This window comes from Myxocyprinus asiaticus, chromosome 3, assembly GCF_019703515.2.
Source record: "Myxocyprinus asiaticus isolate MX2 ecotype Aquarium Trade chromosome 3, UBuf_Myxa_2, whole genome shotgun sequence".
Taxonomy (NCBI): Eukaryota; Metazoa; Chordata; class Actinopteri; order Cypriniformes; family Catostomidae; genus Myxocyprinus; species Myxocyprinus asiaticus.
Window position 1 is genome coordinate 2,573,775 of NC_059346.1, and position 20,378 is coordinate 2,594,152.

The 20,378-nt window shown below is 41.0% G+C and overlaps 1 protein-coding gene across 2 annotated transcripts in view; it reads right to left on the reverse strand.

The window, feature by feature from the left end:
- LOC127423293 (E3 ubiquitin-protein ligase RNF43-like) overlaps positions 1 to 20,378 on the reverse strand; it is a 157,963-nt gene that overhangs the window by 2,739 nt on the left and 134,846 nt on the right. Inside the window, exons 3-8 of one of the 2 annotated variants that reach the window (XM_051667491.1) lie at positions 5,831 to 5,905; positions 5,544 to 5,678; positions 3,155 to 3,256; positions 2,797 to 2,967; positions 2,307 to 2,409; positions 17 to 1,561 (exon numbers count right to left, since the gene is read on the reverse strand). In XM_051667491.1, coding sequence (XP_051523451.1) covers positions 17 to 1,561; positions 2,307 to 2,409; positions 2,797 to 2,967; positions 3,155 to 3,256; positions 5,544 to 5,678; positions 5,831 to 5,905 — 2,131 coding nt within the window. Of the gene's footprint in view, positions 1 to 16; positions 1,562 to 2,291; positions 2,410 to 2,796; positions 2,968 to 3,154; positions 3,257 to 5,543; positions 5,679 to 5,830; positions 5,906 to 20,378 lie in introns of both variants that reach the window. The other variant, XM_051667483.1, reaches the window with a different exon arrangement.

The window sequence follows — 20,378 nt, forward strand, 5'->3', positions numbered from 1 at the left end:
CCTCAGATGTACTCACCCTGACTGTTGTGTAAAGTTTGGCAGTACAGACAGATGTCCATGGGAAGTTCGTCGCCGGGGCTGTGATGGGCCCTACACAGGGGTCTGTCCAATGCAGAAGCAGGCCCAAGAAGCTGGGGCTCTGAATGCGCCTGCTGTACCTGTTTCTGCCACACAACATGTGCACCCCCACAACAAGGCCAGTCGCCCATGCCCGTCGAGTCCAGGATCAGGGGCACTGGCAACAGCGTGGGGGCCATGTCCGGTGGAGGTGTGAAGCAGTAGCTTCCTGCTGCCTGTCCGTAGTGGATGTGAATGCTACAATCATCCTGAAGATCCACATTTTGATGGAAGTGTACAACCGGCGAAGGTCCTCCAGATGCTTCCAAGGTACAGCCAGTTGTTTTCCTTCTGGTGGGCCACTCTGAGCCTTTTTGGCAACAAACTGGGGATGGAGAGGTTAACGAAGGGGAGGGTACGTTCACAGAGGGGCCTGAGGTGGAAACGGGGTTCGGAACTCGATCCTCTGCGCCCCGTAAGCTGAGGTCAGTTTTGGGACAGTGGAAAGACTGGTGCTGTACTGTGGAGTCTTTGTCTTTAGTGACATTACAAGGGCCAGAGGAAGAGGCCCCCTGATCCTCATCAGAGCCCCGACCGGGCCCTTGACTGAGCTCCCCGTCCTCATAATAGTGGTGTCTATGTCTGTGATAGTGGACGTGACTGAACACTGCCACCTGCTGCTGCTGTTCCGAGCAAATCCCACCTACTTCGCCAATAGTTCCACCCCCTGTATGGTTCACCACTGAGTCCAGGGAGCGAGGCCTTTGAGCGGCCTCCATGCTCCCTGTGTGCTGGGCTTTGCCCGGCCCATGATAGATAAAAGGTTCGTTGTCGCTGCTGAGCGAGCTTCGAAAAGTCGACCAGCTGCCGTGAACACCCTGCAGGCTAATGTCAGTACAGTTCAGTACTGAGTCGCTAGATGAGCCATGGCACGATCCTGAGCTTGAGTCGCTGGCAGGCCCATCGGCAAGGTAACCGCTACGCTCCGTGTGATAACTGCCTCCCGAGCAGCTGCCATCGTCCTGGTCACCATGCAAACCTCCGCAACGTGGCGGGTGATGATGAGTGGTGTGGTTTGCGGGCGATGCCATGTGATGCAACCGAGAACCTGCAGCATTGCGTAGGGCTCCTCTGGGACAACGGTGGCAGGACCGTCTGGGAGCAGCATAATGATGCCCTAGAGTTCGACACCCATGCCCGCCTGTTCTATGCGTTCGACTGTGATGGGTATCTGGGGCCAGGTGGTATGTGCAACTAGCTCCCAATGGTCTGCTGGGAAAGCAACGAAGGGTGCGGGGATGAAGAGGGGATGAGTTACCATAGTGTCCCATTTGAGGTAAAGGTCCAGTGGGGGTGTGGGGGTAGTGATGACGCAGGGAAACGGGGATGTGGTGCTGGGGGTGAGGGTTTGAATAGTGTTGGGGAAGAAGGAAGGTCTGACTGTGTTCTTGTGGAGGGGGCAGCAGTCGGCTCCTTTGGGGTTGACGGGATGCCAGCTCTGGACCTGAAAGAGGATGATTAAGAGGCTGAAATTGATTTTATTGCATGCTTAGGATCAAACTTGATGGGAGAAACATAAATGGTGCTTTTCCACCATCAGGTCAAATGTATATTGTTGGTGAATTGTGCCGTTCGTACCGATCAGGGCACATTGGTATGGTTCCTTTTTCATTGTGGTGCTGTGAAATCAGGATTTGAATGGATTGACTGGGCATGTGACTAATTCCCACATCACTACAGACATTCCACCAGGACAGTTCTCAGTCCTTAGTACGGTTAGCTAACCGTGCTGAGAATTCCAGGCCAGGAATGGTTTGTAATTGTACCTTACCAAACTTTGCTACAGTGGAAATGCTACTGGAAACGTTACTCACCAGGCTCAGAACCGTTCGGACAGATGGTGGAAAAGCGGCTATAGTTGCAGAGTGTATCAGTCCCTAAAGACTAGATTTGGATTTATGCAAGGTAATAGCAGTGCTTACAAGGCAGCAAAATTTATGTTAACATTTTACGCTCAGCACACTTCTAGTTTTCAGTTGGCTGTGCACAAGAGTTTAAGGCCTGAGACTGAAATGATCTGCCAAATCAAGTTTGAATTGAATTGGTAAATTTCATACAACTGTGAAGAAGTTTAAAAAAAGTATCAAAATGAATTTCAATGCCTTACAAGCACTGTGAAACTCTAATAATCGGTCTCCATGTCTACTACTCTTAACGGAGAAATCAATATGTACCCTGAGGCTGTTTACCCATGATGTTGTGCATGCACAGTGGGCAGGTGCGGTGCTGCAGGAGCCAGGGGTCGACACACTCTTTATGAAACTCGTGAGCACAAGAGATGATTCTCAAGTCCTGCCAGAAAAAGACAGATGAATTGAGAATATCTGAAACATGCCATTGCCATCCCTCAAAATTTGTATAAACAGTACACTTAAGTGCCCTGCAGAAAAAACTGCTTCAACCAAACTATACAGGTTTTTAAGCTGGTCTTAGCTGGTCTCCCAGGTTGTCTCCAAGCTGGGCCAAGCAAAGAGGTGCCCCAAACTCCTCTAAAACCAGCCAAAAGACCAGCCTGGGAGACCAGCTAAGACCAGCAACCCAGACTAAGTTGGTTTAATGTGTTTTTTTCAGCAGGGTGGACCTTCTCCTGTCTGTGTTTGACAGTCTCTCTTGTTCTTCTTGAAATTATCTTTAAAATTTGGCCACTCAATGCATCTGACACTATTTCTCTCCTCGTACCTGGCCGTCAAGGAATTCCTCGAGGCAGATGGCACAGATTGGGCTGGAGTTGGAGCTGCTGTTTGACCCTGGGGCTGTGCGAGAACGCTGAGACCCAGAGCATCCCTGAGAGCTGTATGTCCGTGTCTCCAACCTGCTGATAACACGCATGGTCTGCTGGTGCACGGAGTCCTGCGAGGCAAGAAAACACAAATTTAAGATCCCTAGCATAAAGTCATGCCTTTTGATCATAAAAATGTCAATGATCAACATCTCGAGAACAGGAGGAACGTACTGAATGGAGATTTAATGGACCAAACCAACAACCAAAATTACGCTTAGGCTGCATTGGTACAATGAGTGTATTAGATTTTCTTACCCAGGTTCTGTTGGACCGACAGTGGAAACGTAAAGCAAAGATCATGATGATGGCCACCACAGCCAGAGCCACAGTCAAGAGGATGCCAACATCATAGTGAGGCTGCATACAGAAGATATGAAGCTTAATAAGATACCCTAAAATCACAAACAAATGCATTTGACCCAAACAAACTGCCAGTTGTGTTACAGTGACAATTTGATCGGTACCTCTGTTAAATATATTGGAATCTTATACATAAACTGAAGAAAACCCGCCAGTATATTTTGGGTTTGGGATGCTGGCGTTTTCACCAAGAAAGTCCTATAAGACACATATCTGAAAAATACGTTTTCTAAACAATAACTGTCTCTGCCGCCAGACCTTCTTTTCTTTGTTTATAGAGCTGTTCAGCTTGTGGTCTGAAAACCAGGAAGAGAATTCGCCATGCGTTCCTTCTGGATTTTCTTATGGGTTTTTATTAGTGCTGTCGGAATTAACGCGTTAATCGCATGCGATAATTTTTCTTAATTGCAATTAACGCATTTACTATTAATACAGTAAAAACCAGCATGAACACCTGTTGGGAGGGCGGAAACTTGTAATGTGTCCGCCCGGAGTCATTACAGTGACGGCCACACCACAACACCGCTTTCCTCAGTGATAAAATGATGGAGAAAGGAGCTCTTTTATTTGATGTACAAAACAAGCCCAGATGGGACTTGTGATAAAAATTAAGTATTTTCAGCCCGTGTAAGGCACATTTTAATTACCACAGAAGCACGTCAAGTCTTAACTATCAATCCGCTTTTCCTGTGGAGTTCAAAGCGGCGCTGGACGCTGGCGTTGATGCTCTGAGGCGAATCATGAGCACAGCTTCATGATTGCTGTAACAAAGTGGATAGCCACAGTCTACCGGAAGATTAATATTGTGAGGGATGAGAGTTTAAGAGATTTAATGTCTATTGCAATTAATACTAAACCAATGGGGACTAAAGCCATCTTTACACAGTGAAGGTGTCACAGCAGCTGCATTTGAAGTGGCAATTAGATGTATTTTCACAGAGCAGGAATAAATACATTTACACAGCACAGCAGTTGCAAATGCATAAATAATGTTATGAGATGAATATTTTAAATGTAAAATTATGAGATATATATATATATATATATATATATATATATATATATATATATATATAGAATATAGATATAAGAAATTAATGAAAATATTAACAAATACTCAACCTACGGGGACTAATTCTTTCAACCTGGGAAAAGTTTAAATTTAGATAAATTGGTGCAATTTTAGTGCATTTCTATCTTTATATTGTGGAAGGCGTTGTTTGGAAAATGTTAATAAAGCATTATATTGTTACACATTGTTTCTTTTCCTTCCGTAGATGGAAATAAATACATTTTTACAGGAAAATAAGTATATATGGTGTCAAATGTCAGCATTTTCAAAATCTGCGATTAATCGCGATTAACTACAAAAAATATGCGATTAATTGAGATTAAAATTTTTAATCGACTGACAGCCCTAAAAAATTCAAAATTCACGTTTGAGGTATGACTGTGTGTAATTTATGCTGTAGAACAAAACACCCACGTATCATCAAGTTATGTTGACCTACAAACCTTATTTTACACATAAGTTAAAAAAACCCATTATAAAAACCCATAGGAAAATCCCGAGGGAACCCATGGCGAATTAGACTTCTGGGTTCGCCTACAAACTGACGTCACAGCTGAACAGCTCTTTTAAAATAATGTAAACATGTAAAGATGATTTTTCCTGGCAAATCGAACCTGACAGCCCTGAATATAAAATTAGTATTGTAGGAATAATGTACTGAAGGTTTTTTTTTTTTTTTTTTTTATGTACTAGCCCAATAACGGTATTTTGTTCATTTCTAACAATCCATTAAATGTAAAATCCTCAGTAGTGAACCTTCAATTATCTTACCCAGCAAATCTTTCTTGGTCAGCCAGCATCTCCGGAAGTTTTGCGAATAAAAAGTAAAACTATGGTGACCGTTATTTTGCAAGGTTAAACGCAGTGTAAAAAAAGTTATACGCCACTTTAGACAAATATCAATTTATATGACATGACGAAATATTGACCAAATTTTAAAATTATTTTAAATTAAGACTAAAAAAATATGAAAAATGAACAGTGGTACAACGTGATCTTGGTTAACCCTATCCCTAAAATCTGACAAAAGTTGTAGGACCATCAAGCATGTATCAAAGTAACCAGCTAGATCATCAGCAAACCAGCAATAACCAGTATAAACCAGTCTGGACCAACATGACATTCAAGCTGGTCTTTTCAGTCAGGGAAGGTTTACAAATGGAAAAGCCAAAAAAAAAAAAAAAAAAAAGACAAAAATGTTTGTGTATCCACCCATTTAGGAGTCTCCATCATGATGTCGATGAGCACCATGGCTTCCTCATTTTTATTGACGAGTCCCATTAGCTCTTCAGCATCTGATGACTTCACCAACACGACAGGCCGTGGCAACGAACCGGAATCACGCAGCTGTGAGTGTGAAAGCGTGTTTATGGACAATGAAACATCATAGTGTCTCATTCAAATGAATATTATCTGCTGTATCCATTTATCACTTCTATAATGTTTCCATTTCTTCTACAACTCTAGAACATTCTAATAATGTTTCTACACACACTGACCTCCTGAGCAGCACTGGCATCATCTGTGATATCAAAGATGACAGCCTGAGCACCTCGCTGAAGAGCCAACCGAGCCTGAGAGAGAGAGAGATAGAGAGAGAGAGAATTAGTTGTGGTGTACACATCACCAGGGCCAGCAGATGGCAGTCATATCAAGAGTTTGGAGAAGTTCTGGTCCATCATTATGTAATCCAGTGTCATGTGCCATGACAAATGGACTTTTAAAAAGTACAAATAATCCATGTAGTCCCTTAATTAATATAAACTCATAAAAACTGCATCCATTATAATTCTAAAACAATTCCAGTTTAAAATAGTTTAAGCATATCACACTGCTGTCACTGCTTGAAATGGCATAATATACAAAGACACACTACTGTACACAGAACTAGGTCAAAAAAACATACGCATTATCTTGATTTATTGTCAGTCAGAAGCTTCTAAAGGCTTCAGATCACACTTCAGAACTTCAAACAACAGAAAGGGAGTTTATACACTACAAAAACACTTGTGCTTCCTTCCTCTGTGTAAGACTCTAGATAGACGTACTTATGAGAGCTCTCAAGTGTGTGTGTATGTGTATGTGTGTGTGCGTTGGCATGGAAGTGCATTGAAAGGGAATTCCACACAGACAATGACCAATAATTCACTAAAGGTCTATTTCCTGCCAAACTGCCTAGAGTTCACAGTTCAAAGGTTAAAGTATGAGCTGCAGGAAAATATACTGCTGTGTTTAACACAATGACTGTGTGTGTGTAACTCGTTATCAGAGATATGGTAAAGTGATTAAAGGTGCTGTAAGCGATTTTAGCCGTTCTACAACCGTTAGCCACGCCCCTCTTTGCAAAACCCCGCACTCCAAACTAGATACCAAATGACCAACAATCATGCCACTGTCCAAATCACTGAGATAAATTTTTTTCCCCATTCTGATGGTTGATGTGAACATTAACTGAAGCTCCTGACCCGTATCTGCATGATTTTATGCACTGCACTACTGCCACACGATTGGCTGATTAGATAATCATATGGATGATTGTTGGTGCCAGATGGGCTGGTTTGAGTATTTCTGGGATTTTCACGCACAACAGTCTCTAGAGTTTACTCAGAATGGTGCCAAAAACAAAAAACATCCAGTGAGTGGCAGTTCTGTGGACGGAAGTCGTCTTGTTGATGAGAGAGGTCAACAGAGAATGGCCAGACTGGTTTGAACTGACTCAGATAACTGCTCTGTACAATTGTGGTGAGAAGTATATCATCTCTGAATGCTATTCTGACATGCGGTTTGGTGCTGTTTTGGTGGCAGTATATATATATATATATATATATATATATATATATATATATATATATATATATATAGAGAGAGAGAGAGAGAGAGAGAGAGAGAGGGAGAGAGAGAGAGAGAGAGAGAGAGAGAGAGGGGGGGAGAGAAAGAGATAGATGTATACACATGTATATACTATATCTTGTCTAATAATGTTAAATTACATTTAGCCTTTTGTACACATCTTAGGTTTTGTGTCGATGAAGGGGTACTTGAGCCTTACTGTTGGTGCTGTGGGTTACTAACAGCCAAAACAAGTTGGGAAACATTGGGTTAAATTTTAGGTTTGAAATGCAAAATGTGCCTCTGGTGCATGTGACACTACAGTCGTAAACAGTTACAGGTGAGCGTGGTTCAAGCGTGAGTGATGAGTTAGCAGTGTTGCCGGCGGGCTCTGTGCTCTGAACAACCGTTTAATTAGCCAACTTTTCCTGCACTTTCATCTGCTACATCAAAACATTCCTGTTCTGATCTGAATCCTGTTATTCCTGAAGACTTACGAATCCACCCTGAGTATTACAGGACTGTGAGGATCAAACACAATTTTTATCTTATCTTTAAGTTTGCGACAAATCAACCCCCATATATATCAAATATATTTTTCCATTGAATTTCTATCAAAAAGATCTATATTGCAATATCTACACTGTGTGCCCAATTATTAGGCAAATTGTATTCCTCTGGATTAATTTCATTGTTGAACAAACACAATGCTCTCAGTCAGTCTGAGATATGTAACCCATGTTATTGAACCTCAAACCTGAATGTTTAACAAAGAAAAAGTGAGTTTTGTCTTTCTCAGGGGAATATATAAGTGTGCACAATTATTAGCCAACTAAATTATAATAATAATTTCTCCCAACTCCATTGTTTATTCTCAATTTGTAGAGTAGGTGCAACAAATAAGTAACACAAAATGACAATTAAATTACATTTTTGGCCTTTCAAAAATATTCAGTGACCAATATAGCCACCCTTCTTTTCAATAACTGCCATGAGCCTTCCATCCATGGAGTCTGTCAGTTTCTTGATCTGTTCACCGATCAGCTTTCACTGAAGCAGCAACCACAGCCTCCCAAATGCTGTTCAAAGAGGTGTATTGTCTTCCCTCATGTTTGAGAAGGGCCCACAAGTTCTCAGTAGGATTTAAGTCAGGTGAGGAAGGGGGCCCAAGTCATTATTGGGGCAACTTTGAGGCCCTTGCTGGCTAGCCAAGCAGTGGAGTACTTGGATGCATGTGATGGAGCATTGTCCTGCATAAAGATCATGGCCTTCTTGAATGCTGAGGACTTCTTCTTGTACCACAGCTTGAAGAAAGTACTTTCCAGAAACTGGCAGTAGGTTTGAGAGTTGAGTTTCAGTCCATCTTCAACTCGAAAAGGTCCACCTACCTCATCCTTAATGATAGCAGCCCATACCAGTACCCCTCCTCCACCTTGCTGGCACCTGTCTCAAAGTGGTGCCCTGTGTCCATTAGTGATCCAACCACGGGCCCATCCATCTGGTCCATCAAGAGTCACTCTCATTTCATCTGTCCATAAAACCTTTGAAAAATCTGTCTTCATGTATTTCTTTGCCCAATCTTGATGCTTCAACTTGTGAATATATTCAGTGGTGGTCGTGTTTCAGCCTTCTTGACCTTGGCCATGTCTCTGAGCACTTGACACCTTGTATTTCTGGACACTCCAGGTAGGTTGCAGTTCTGGAATATGGTAGCATTGGAGGATAATGGGTTCCTGGTAGCTTCACGTTTAATTCTCAAGTCTTTTGCAGTTAATTTGTGCCTTTTCTTCTCCATGCATTTTTTGCAGACCAGTTGACTATTCACAACAAAACGTTTGACTGTCCGGTGGTCACGCCTCAATAGTTTAGCTATTTCAAGAGTGTTGCATCTGTCTGAAAGGCATTTTACAATATTTGACTTTTCAGTGTCAATTAAATCTCTTTTTTTGGCCCATTTTACCTGAGGTAATGAAGCTGCCTAATAATTATGCACACATTTATATAAGGTGTTAGTCACTTTCACCACACCCTCCCTCATTACACAAATACATACCACCTGAAAATGATTGAATCCAATAAGCATTCAAGTTTATATGGTTTGGAGTTGGAAAATGTGCATGGAAATAATGATAAGATCAGAATACTCACTTGCCTAATAATTGGGCACGCAGTGTATATTTATTGTCATATAAAATTACTCTAACGGCGATTAAGATTCCCAACCCTTGAATCATTAAATGAACCAAAATATTTAATAAACAAACCTGCAAGGGAAATGTAAGTGCAGCGTAATTCTAGCAGGAAGACTAGCAGCTGTACATCGCACCATTAGCTAGATAACTCCTAGCCAATCACATGTAAGCCATTGCTTTATAAGTCTGCTCACAATCTATCACATTGCTATTTCAGTGTGCTAACACGGCAACATCATTCTATAGCGCTGTCTGACGTCGAGTCCAACTCGGCTCTGAAATTTCCGGATTCTCAATGGGATCACGTCCTCTTGGAATCATAATAGACATGTTCCGACCTCTCCAGGCCACAGGAGAACCAGTGCACAGAACATCTCTGGAAGCCCGCCTTCCCTTCCCAACGACGGCGTCACTTCATCTCAACTTCTGCCCGCATCAAACCCATGGGGAGTAAACATTCAGCAAACCCGTATCTTCATCCATATCTTATTCACTTAGGAGATCTCCCTCAATCGAGCCACTTCATCTTCAATCGGAATGCATGACCCGGCGCAGAAGGAGTGCGCTCCTCGCCAAGTCTGTCAAAATCATTGGCTCAGGCAGCAGCTGATTTCCATCAGAAATAAGCTAAGTCCTTATCATATCCATCAAATGCATTCAGATTTAGTCATGGATCTAGGCCTTCTGTTGCCTATGCTGTCTGTTCATCATAACACATCTGCATCAATATCAAAAGCCAATATTTCATGTCAACAGCGCAATCGCTCTCATAGTAACGGCAGGCAACCATGCGTTCACAGTGTGATCACATGAGGGTAACTCGGTCAAGATTCACTCGCATGTCATTCACCGTGTTGCATGCCCGAGTGTTCCCCATCGGGGAATTAAGATCATTATTCAGGCATGAATAATACGGGGAATACGGGGTCTCATCACTCCATTCAGTAAGATATCCCTGTTTTGTTGGTCGTTCTTCGCTCTAATCACGTAGCGGGCGAATTCCAATACAAGGTATCATCCTATGCCCTACTCACTAAGAAAGACAGAGCTCTTGATGTGGGCACTTTGAAGGGATCCAAATTTCAAGCTCATGAGTTTAACAGTCATGTCAGCCTAACTACATTCATTTTAATTTAAGTATCAGTGCATTTCAGTATGATGCTGTTTACGTTTAATGCACGTGGTTGGGGATGTTACATTTAGTAGCAGGTAAGTAGGTCTGGCAGTCATTAGATAAAACCTGTGCTGAATCAAGCTCATTATTTCATCTTGCTACTGTTAATTTCTGTTCCTGATGGTAAGTCATAGCTCCCTCCTAATGCTTTTGTTATTTCTTCAACTATGTTGCCAAATGCTTTATTGATTTTAAAGTTATCAATGTTTTCGTTTTTTGCTCCACTCAATGTATGTATATATATTTATAAAAAAATAAAATAAAAAAAACATTTTGCATTCAGGGCAGCTCTCGTCAGTAGCAGGCAGTAGGATTCGTTCCTCTGGACATCACAGTGCCGGATAGGTGTTCTCGCAGCAGATACCGAAATTCAGTCCACTGGAGCTGCATGTCATGGACCATGCATGGTCTGCTGGTTTTACGGGCTAAAAAAAAAAAAAAAAAAGCAGATATCAAACACGCTTTCAAAATCATGCCCATTCACCCTGCCGACTGGCCCCTCTTCGGTGTCAGATGGCAGTCAAAATTTTACTTTGCTGTCCGACTCACTTTCGGGTGCAGAAGTAGCCCTCACATTTTAATTCTCTATCGGAAGGCCTATGCTGGATCCTTCTCAATCACTTTAAGCTCCCCTTCGTACTACACCTGCTCGACGATTTCCTGCTCATCGATCACCCCTCTGCCCTCACCCCTATTTTGGATGTTCTAATCGAGCTTTTTCACAAGTTGGGTGTTCCCCTCTCAAGTGAAAAAACCACGGGCCCCGCCACATCTCTCGAATTTCTCGGCATCATGCTTGATTCTCTAAACATGCAAGCTTCCCTGACAAAGATAAACTCGACAGGATCAGGTCTATTTGCACGTCATTCTCTGGTCTCAAAATGCGATCTCCTGTCCCTATTAGGCCACTTCAATTTTGCCATGTGCATCATTCCTCAAGGCCGCTCCTTCGTTTCCCGCCTCCTCACACTAGCCCATTCTGTAGACAACCTCTCCGACATCATATCAATCGATGACGGCTGCCGCTCGGACCTCCTCTTCTGGTCACAGCTATTAAATCACTGGAATGGCATTTCCTTTTTTCACAATGAAAAACCAGAATCTCCGGATGACATGTCCCTTTTCACGGACGCGGCTCCCTCCGTAGGATTCGGGGGATATTTTCTAGGATCATGGTTCACAGGGAAATGGCCTGACGAATTTCTCAATATAGCTTCCAACACTCCCTCATCTGCTCTCTTTAAAATGTATCAAAATTTCGCATTGGAGCAGCTACTACTGCCGCTCTTCGAGGTATACCAGAGTCCGCTATCAAGATGCTCGGCCGCTGGCCTCCTCATACTACCTGAATATAGTCGACCTAACCCAAATCATCAAACAAGCACAACTCTCCATCAGCCGTAAGTTTTCATCCCTATCTGGTGGTGGTTGGTTGCTCCCTCTCATCACATCATTCCCTAAACAATGATTCAATTCAAGCACGTCCATTATTTCGCAAGGATAACGTATAACTATGTCTACCCTCCTCGCCAGGGCTTCCATAATCTCAAGCATGGTTTCCTTTGCATAGGTACTGCACAAGCCATCTCCCCCTCGCTGGAAAGCTCACACCATCATGGGAAATCTTTCAACAAGGGTATTGCATGACAACGTCGCCATTATCGTATGGCTTTACGCATGTTGTTCACATTTTGGCAAAGATAACCATTAAACAATGGCCGCCGTCATTGGAGGGCTCAAGCCTCATGGGATATCTTTCAACGAAGGGTGTTGCACGCAACTTCGCCATTAATGTATGGCTTTACGCATGTTGTTCACCTTTCGGCAAAGATAACCATCAAACAACGCTGTTCTCGTTGGAGGGTTCATAATCAAATGTTGTTTTCTTTCAATGAAAGGTATTGCATGCAACGTCACCATTATTGTATGGCTTTATGCTACATTCTTCATCTTTCGGCAAAGGTGTCTCAAACAATGCTGCCCTCGTTGGAGGGTTCATAATCAAATGTTGTTTTCTTTCAATGAAAGGAATTGCACGCAACGTCACCTTATCGTATGGCTTTACACAACGTTCTTCACCTTTGGCAAAGATTCTGCACAACCAGGGGCTCCTCAACGAAAAAAAAAAACACAAGAAAAAAAAAAAAAAAATGCAATTTCCTATTGCAAAGATATTGCACAACCATGCCAGAGATATATTGCACATTTCATGTCAAATCTAGGTGTTCACATCTCTTTTTTCCCATCCTGCACAGGGGAAGGCTCCTCGTTCCTGCCTCCTATCTCCGGCAGGATATGACTGTTCCGAGTACAACTTCTTCGGCCCGCCAGACGGGGCTTATGCCAAAGAGAGACATTTCTGTTTTATATTCATCAAATAAATGTCATCTTAAATTTCACTCAAATCTGCAAGTCTTCCTGATAGAACTAATGATTGATGGGCATTTTCCACAGCGAATTTAGACTTTTCACTGAAGAAAAAGTCCTATGGGTTTGGAACGCATGAGGGTGAGTAAATGATGTATCACTCACTGTTGCCTAAACACTCTCGATTTCTCTTTCTGAGCTTCTCTTTTGCAGTCGATTCAGATATTCCAGCTTTAAAAGTGTTTACCTCTTTAACGGAGAAAGCGAGAAAGAGAAGACCGCCGCAGAGGAGCCGGAATGGAGCCCAGGAATTCTGCTTTTATAAGCTGCTTGTTTAATGTGGTTATGAGCACATCAAATGCAGCGAAAAACCAATGATATCATTTGTGTGTGTGTGCGTGCATATACACACCTGATGGTGTGATCCAAACACGACGCTCTTCAACAGCATCTGATCTCACTTTGAACAGCGGTTTTACAATTTCAACACACTGTTATATGAGGATAAACAAAGTGCTACAGAAGAAATCAATGTTCCATCTAAACCACACAAAACTTCAGCTGTAATGGCAACACAAAGCTGTACAGAGAACAAACCAAACTCAAGCTAGCTTGCTTGATGCTAGTCTTGCGTAGCCAGACGTATGACAACGGCATAGGTCTGGGGTCTATAGTAGGTTCAACTGGCCAATAAACACCCATTTAGACAGGATAAGTCATCTAACTGACATGTTAAAGGAGTCATGGAATGCTCTTTTTTTTAAATAGTTTTATTACCTTCCCTAAGGTCCACTGATAATGTTAGTAAAGTTTTTTTTTCATTAACTCATTAACTTACAATTTCATAATATATGATAATTTTCCACCCCGTCTCTGGCCCTCTGTCTGAAACGCTTGGTTTTGGCCTAAGCGCCTCCTTAAAACTTCAACGTAAATGCCCACTGTTCTGATTGGCTAATATCGTGCAGCCCCTCGAAATCAGCCATTTTTTAAACTCAATCTGAAGAGAATGAACAAGCACCACAATATTATAAAACAAAATTTCAGGGTTTACACATAACACACATCCAACACATTGCATCTGAATATATTAAGCTGTTCATCTCAAGCTGAAACTGTCTACACCGGATGCGAAAGTCGCATTGAACCCATTATAATCAATGATGCTGTCTACCATAGAAGCATTCATTGCGGCACGTCGTGTCGACAGTAAACAGATGTCCCGTTCTATTTTGCACTGCACATGCTGGCACTACTACTACTAACAACACAATTAAACGGATTAGAAAATTTGTGTCGATACGCCCGGTGTAGACAGCCTCAAGCCGTTGCGTTGCGTCAATGGACGCCCCCCGGTGTAAACAGGGTGTCAGCACCATTATCTATCAAACAGCCATGACATTTGAAATATTCATTAATGGAACTGTTTACTTACTGTTTTGCATTGGGTCCAAGTGTTTATGAACACTGTCTGTGAACAGACACCTAAATACAAAAATAATTGAAAATAGTCCAGATGGATCCCCTTTGGTGTTCAGGAATAGTTAGGCCACAGTAGGCCTTGTTTGTCCTTCCCTCTCAGTTTACGAACTGAAGAATCAGTGGGTGGGGCCAAAGGTGCAATGATGTGAAGTAGGTGATGTTTTTGAGCTGTAGAGGATGGTCATGAATTAATGTACCCCAAATTATGGAGGGAAGTCACGGAAGTAGAAAACGAGGCGTTTTTGCAGCTTGGTTTCAATAAATGATTTTATTGCATTGGGGACTGAGTTTTGAGTTCTGAAATGTACAGTATGTTTTTATAGTGGAAAGACCTCTCATATGTCAAAATATCAAGGGAAATTTGATTCCTCATGACATGACCCCTTTAAGCATCCAATCACAGTCGTTTTTGTCATTACGGGGTGTTTTGGGCTGGCGTTATCAGAGATGTATCATACTATTATAAAAGACTCACATGGGGGAAGAAATAATTTATGGGTCAATGACGTGACAAAGTTTTTTTTGTGTCCATTTGGTTTAGTTAAATTTAAAAGGGTTAAAATTTGAAAATAAATGTACAAATTACTTGCATACATTTTTTTATTGAGGACCTAGTCTAAAAGTTCTGGTTTTGATCAATTTTGAGAGAATATTTGGGGGATGATGGCAAAAATGTCAATGTGGTGTAACCATAAAAACTTGCTTAAAAAATTCTCAATAAAACACCCTATCAACTAGTTTCGCATAATCTTACATTAGAAGTATTTAATAGTAAATAAAAGTAATGGAACGCCACTGTTCTGAAAATTACAATTAATTTGGGGAATCCTGTCAGTCAAGTCAATTTCCTGAAATGTCAAGTTGGTGTAACCACCATTCAAGGAGCCATTTTGTTATGTGCAAGAAGACCATGTGACAGGAAATGATATCACAGAGAAAGACCCCTGATGACCCTAACTGCCTCATAAAAAGATTAGTAACTCTCTTTAAAATATTCGAGATAATTTGATATGTTTAGGGTATGGTCAGGTATGCTTGTGTCAAATGTCAAATGGTATGACCCCAGTAAAACACTGATCATTCATCATAATTTTAAAAATGAGTAGGCTATTTACTTTAAAAATTATGTTTGAAATATTCACACCAAGGCCATGTGCTTGTGTCCATGTTAATGCCTGTCGAATTAGATTTTAAATTGAAATGTCAAGTGGTGTAACCGGTCACACCATTTGACTCCTATTACAAGCCTGTCTGTTAGAGACCAATTTTGACAAATATCAGTAGTTTATGATGCTGATTAAAGTAAATAATACTTCCCCCTCTCTCTCACACTCACACACACACACAATTTTTGAAAACATGTTTTTACTCTGATTTGTTGTTGTCAGATGTTTTTCCTTCATTGAAATAAAATAAAACACCAAGTTTACATCACCGTGTCAATTTCTTCAACAAACTGGCCTTTGACTGTAGAAGCAATATGGTCAGGTGGTGTAACTGGCTTGTGTCAATTGGCGTAACCAGTATTTTTCATAAAAATATGATAATATACAAGAAAATTAATGTGGAATAAAATGTACTCTTCTATTGCAGTGTAATAATATGTTTATTTTTTATTTTTACATAATTTGTCAAAGATTATGACACTTTACTTTCTGCCACGTGCCTCAAACAAAACGTTGATTATCTTTATATCTAGACTAGTGTTGTCACAGTATCATAATTTCAGTAGTCGGTACAGATACCAGTGAAATTTTGTGGTTCTCGATACCAATTTCGATACCACAGCGAAAATATGCTTAAATGGTAATGTGCTATCGAACACACTCCTTTAGCCTATTTAAAGTTACATTTCAATGTGAATAATAAATGAAAAGAAATGTATGTTTTCTTCAAGTGTTTCTCAATTATTATTATTTTGAATCGTGCTTTTATTTTTACATGTGGTTTGATGGAAGCTTTACTTTCTTCTAAAGATAAACAGTTCACTACATGGCCCAGTGTGATCATTAAAGCGCAAATGCTGTGATTAAAGTGGTGTGGCGGTGGCGTAGTGGACTAAAGCACATAACTGGTAATCAGAAGGTTGCTGGTTCAATCCCCACAGCCATCGCCATTGTGTCTTTGAGCAAGGCACTTAACTCCAGGTTCTCCGGGGGGATTGTCCCTGTAATAAGTGCACTGTAAGTCACTTTGGATAAAAGCATCTGCCAAATGCATAAATGTAAATGTAAAATGTAAATATATAGTCTACATGTGCTTCACAGTGGATAAGTGCTCTGCTTTGTCATCTCATACAACGCAAATGATTCTCAATGTCTCTGGAGTTTCCAGGGTATGAGCAGTCTGCTTCACACATTCATTTAAAGCTCATGCAGCTCGAATGCAGACTAAGATTGCAGCATTTCGCAGTTTAATAATCACACTAGGACATATAACGATTTAAATTTGATTAATTGTGCATTTCAGTGTATGTAAGCGTGAGCATTTAAAAGCAGCGCACTGGGTCCGAATCAAGTTCTTGCTCGGTACTACCAGTACTGCACAAACACTGGTATCGTGACATCTTTTTTATTTGTAGTGCCGACTTGGTACTGAAGTACCAGTACTTTTGACAACACTAATTCAGACATATTTGATGTCACTAACCTGGCAAACTTGGGCAAATTCTGTGATTATTTAGTCCTCAAATGCGCTCATTCTTTCAACACGGAACCTTGTGAACATGACTCGACTTCCAGGCGGACTCATAAAACGTCCTGGGTCCATCTCTGTGACGAGGAGGAGGGCGGGGGCGGGCTGTGTCTATGCAAGCCCGGCCCCCAATTAATCAGCCAAGGAGAGGGATAAGTGCAGCGGAACGCGGCAGTTCGGGAGAGAGAGAGCCACATGCAGCTGCCATGTGTGTTTGTGTTTATGTCTTTTTGTTTAATTAAATATTATTTTGACTGTTCAGCTGGTTCCAGCCTCCTCCTTTCCCATCCTTACCTTGTCACAGTCTCCTCGCGGAAGTTCCATGGAAACAGCCAATCAGATTTGCTGTATACATATAGATAACCCCACAATATTCTAGTCCCTCCACCGATCCGTGACCTCTGACCTGTTCCCGCTTCCGCTCTGCTTTACGAGTGCAGGCCCAGGCCTGATCTGCAGAGGTATTTTCATGGCCAATTAAACAGCGGCTGATCTTCAAACAACACTCTCTGCGCCATCAAAGGCAGGTATGTTACGACAGTAAAAATTAAATGCTGCGCTGCAGGGCTCTATACAAACACTCGAATTCTCTCTGCCTGCTTCAAACACACTCTACATATGTGTGACTGAAATGCACCCAGACATTTCAGGCGCTTGGATGAATTGCAAGGTCAGAGAGAGAGAGGGTGAGTGGAAGAGTTTGTGAGGTATTTTAATAGCTGTAATTTAACAGTGATTAAATGGCAGTAAGTCACTGTATGTCCAGCAGCACGGCTTGCAGAGTTATATTTAGAACAGCATTCCTCTGAACTCAAACACACTAGCGTAGTGACATGACCATCCATCTGACATGTGAAAAATGAGCGCACCTTCAAGAATGATATGAGGCGCAAACATTTTACATTCCTGAATTTCAAAAGCAGCCTTAACTCACCAGAGCACCAGAGAAACACACATGTTAGCTAACTATCTAATTGAGGTATACTATAAACTTCCATTGTTCTTAAAGTTGCAGTGTATCATTTTTTGGATGTTAAAATACTTTCTTGTATCCCAGTTTAATGTGCAAACTCAACTTTACTGTATGCATTGTTAGGCTGACTTCCTGAAGAAAATAATAAATTTTTTATGTTTTATTTTTCATATACAAACTGACTGTCAAACACATATTGAGCTACACATAATCTACATATTTGTATTTTCTCAGGCATTAATCTAAATAGACGCACAACTTTCATAATTTCATAATTAGTACACCCAAATTACAATAGTCATATCATACTGTTCATGTGTTAAACTTGCTATAGTTTACTGCCATGTTGCTTCTTTGTCAAATAGCAATGTCAAATGTAAATCAAGTCAATCACTGACACATCATCCTGGGATAGTAAACTTATATAGATATGAAATAATTATAAAAAATATGATTTACGCAGAGTGCAAAAAACTAAACAAAAAAAAACACTACACTATTACATATCTCAGGTCTTTAATAACCCTATAAACTTTTGGTAATTAAGCAGTTATTTTTTTTTGTTAGGTGTGGGCATAAATCCAAAAAATGAAAGAGGTACATGGGGTGGAATGAGGTCCCAGATCACTAAAGACCGAAGTATGTATTAAAGGGTTAATATAGTACAATGGCCTTTAGTTGTTAATAATGCAGTTATTGATGTTGTTATTATTATAGCATAAGGATAAATTAAACATGCATTATTTCCCAATGTTAGTACTAACTTTAGATAGATAGATGGATAGACAGACAGACAGACAAAGATATAATCACAAGGTAGCATGCTTCAGGAAATTGTTCACACTTGGACCCCCCCCAATGTTTAAACCAAATCTATGCCATTGTTCAGACTCAACACCACTGAAACACTGGGCGGTCACTGCTATGCTTTATTCCTTGACTACAAACCAGTTTCCTCAGTCCATCAGTGGTAAACTCCCACAACACCTGTACAACTCAACAGATAGATTATCACACACCCGATTGTTTGTGTTCCAGTTTTTTTCACTCTAATGAAAGAGAGGAGAGAGAGATGTGCTTGTTTTGCTCTCTGAAGCTTTCATGCAATTGTTAGCGCTTTACAATACAGGCGACTCAAGTGGGAGATCAGTTACTCTCGGTTGTATAATCTGCCGCTAGCAGATCAGAACCGGGAGGTGAGAGCCGTGGCGGAAAACAAGCTCCAGGTCACACAAACACAGACTGGGCTGGACCAGTGACCCGAGTGTGAACTCATTGAGGAGGGTGACCAGGGCTTTATTCACACAAACTGTTTTCTGCACTGAATATATGGAACACAGTGTCCTAACCAGGTGCACTGCGACAAGTTTGCAGCGAAAAATGATTTGTTCACACAGTTAGCAAAAATGCTGCGTAATACGATACAATCACATTGTATGAATTTTGGGGCCAAAAGAAGAACGATATTTAAAAAATAATGTTCCATCATTTTCATTTCACTCCAAAATTAAACTAAAATTTGTAAAAAAATAAAATAAATGTAAATTAAAAAATCGTATTAAGAAAATTAAGCATATTTTTAGGACAATTTAGATTTTTTGCATTGTGTTATTAATTTCATGATAATTAAGCACATTTTCCACCCCACACACAAAAAAAATTGGCTACGTTTACATGAACCCTCATAACACGATTACGGCAATACTGCGATTAAACTGTTGCTCATGTATACAGAATATTGCGATTATGCTAATAACCAGAGTAATTATAATCGCAGTAAGATATGTGGAGTACTCCTATTTTAATCGCATTATACTGGCATGTAAAGGCTTTAATCACATTTCTTCCACACTGACAAAAGTGCACCTGCGCCAGTGCTGCAGACAGATCATGTTCCACTCAAGCACAGGTTCAAAAACATCGCGAAAAAGAAGAAGCTGCACTTAATTTTCAGCTTCATGTAAAACAGAAGTTTCATGCACCGTTTTCCAGCAGTGGTGCTCCCCAATCTACAGCCCCACGGCAAAAGAAAACATATTTTCCAAAGTTGTGAATGTTCATTTGCAATCTGAATGGAATGTTGGGGATAAAAAGAACATATGCTGCAAAATAATGGGAAGGAAACAAATATTTGAAATGAGTTTGTGCTCACGGGCGAAACACAACAGCATCCAACGAGTGTATTCCGATTCACAAACAAATGACTCGTAAAATAACCAATTATTTTTAGTGAATCAAAACAGACAGCGCAACCAGTGTAGTCCGACAAACAAATGACTCTTATGAATCAATTCCTTTTAGTGAATCAAAACAGACAGCGCAACAAGTGTAGCCCG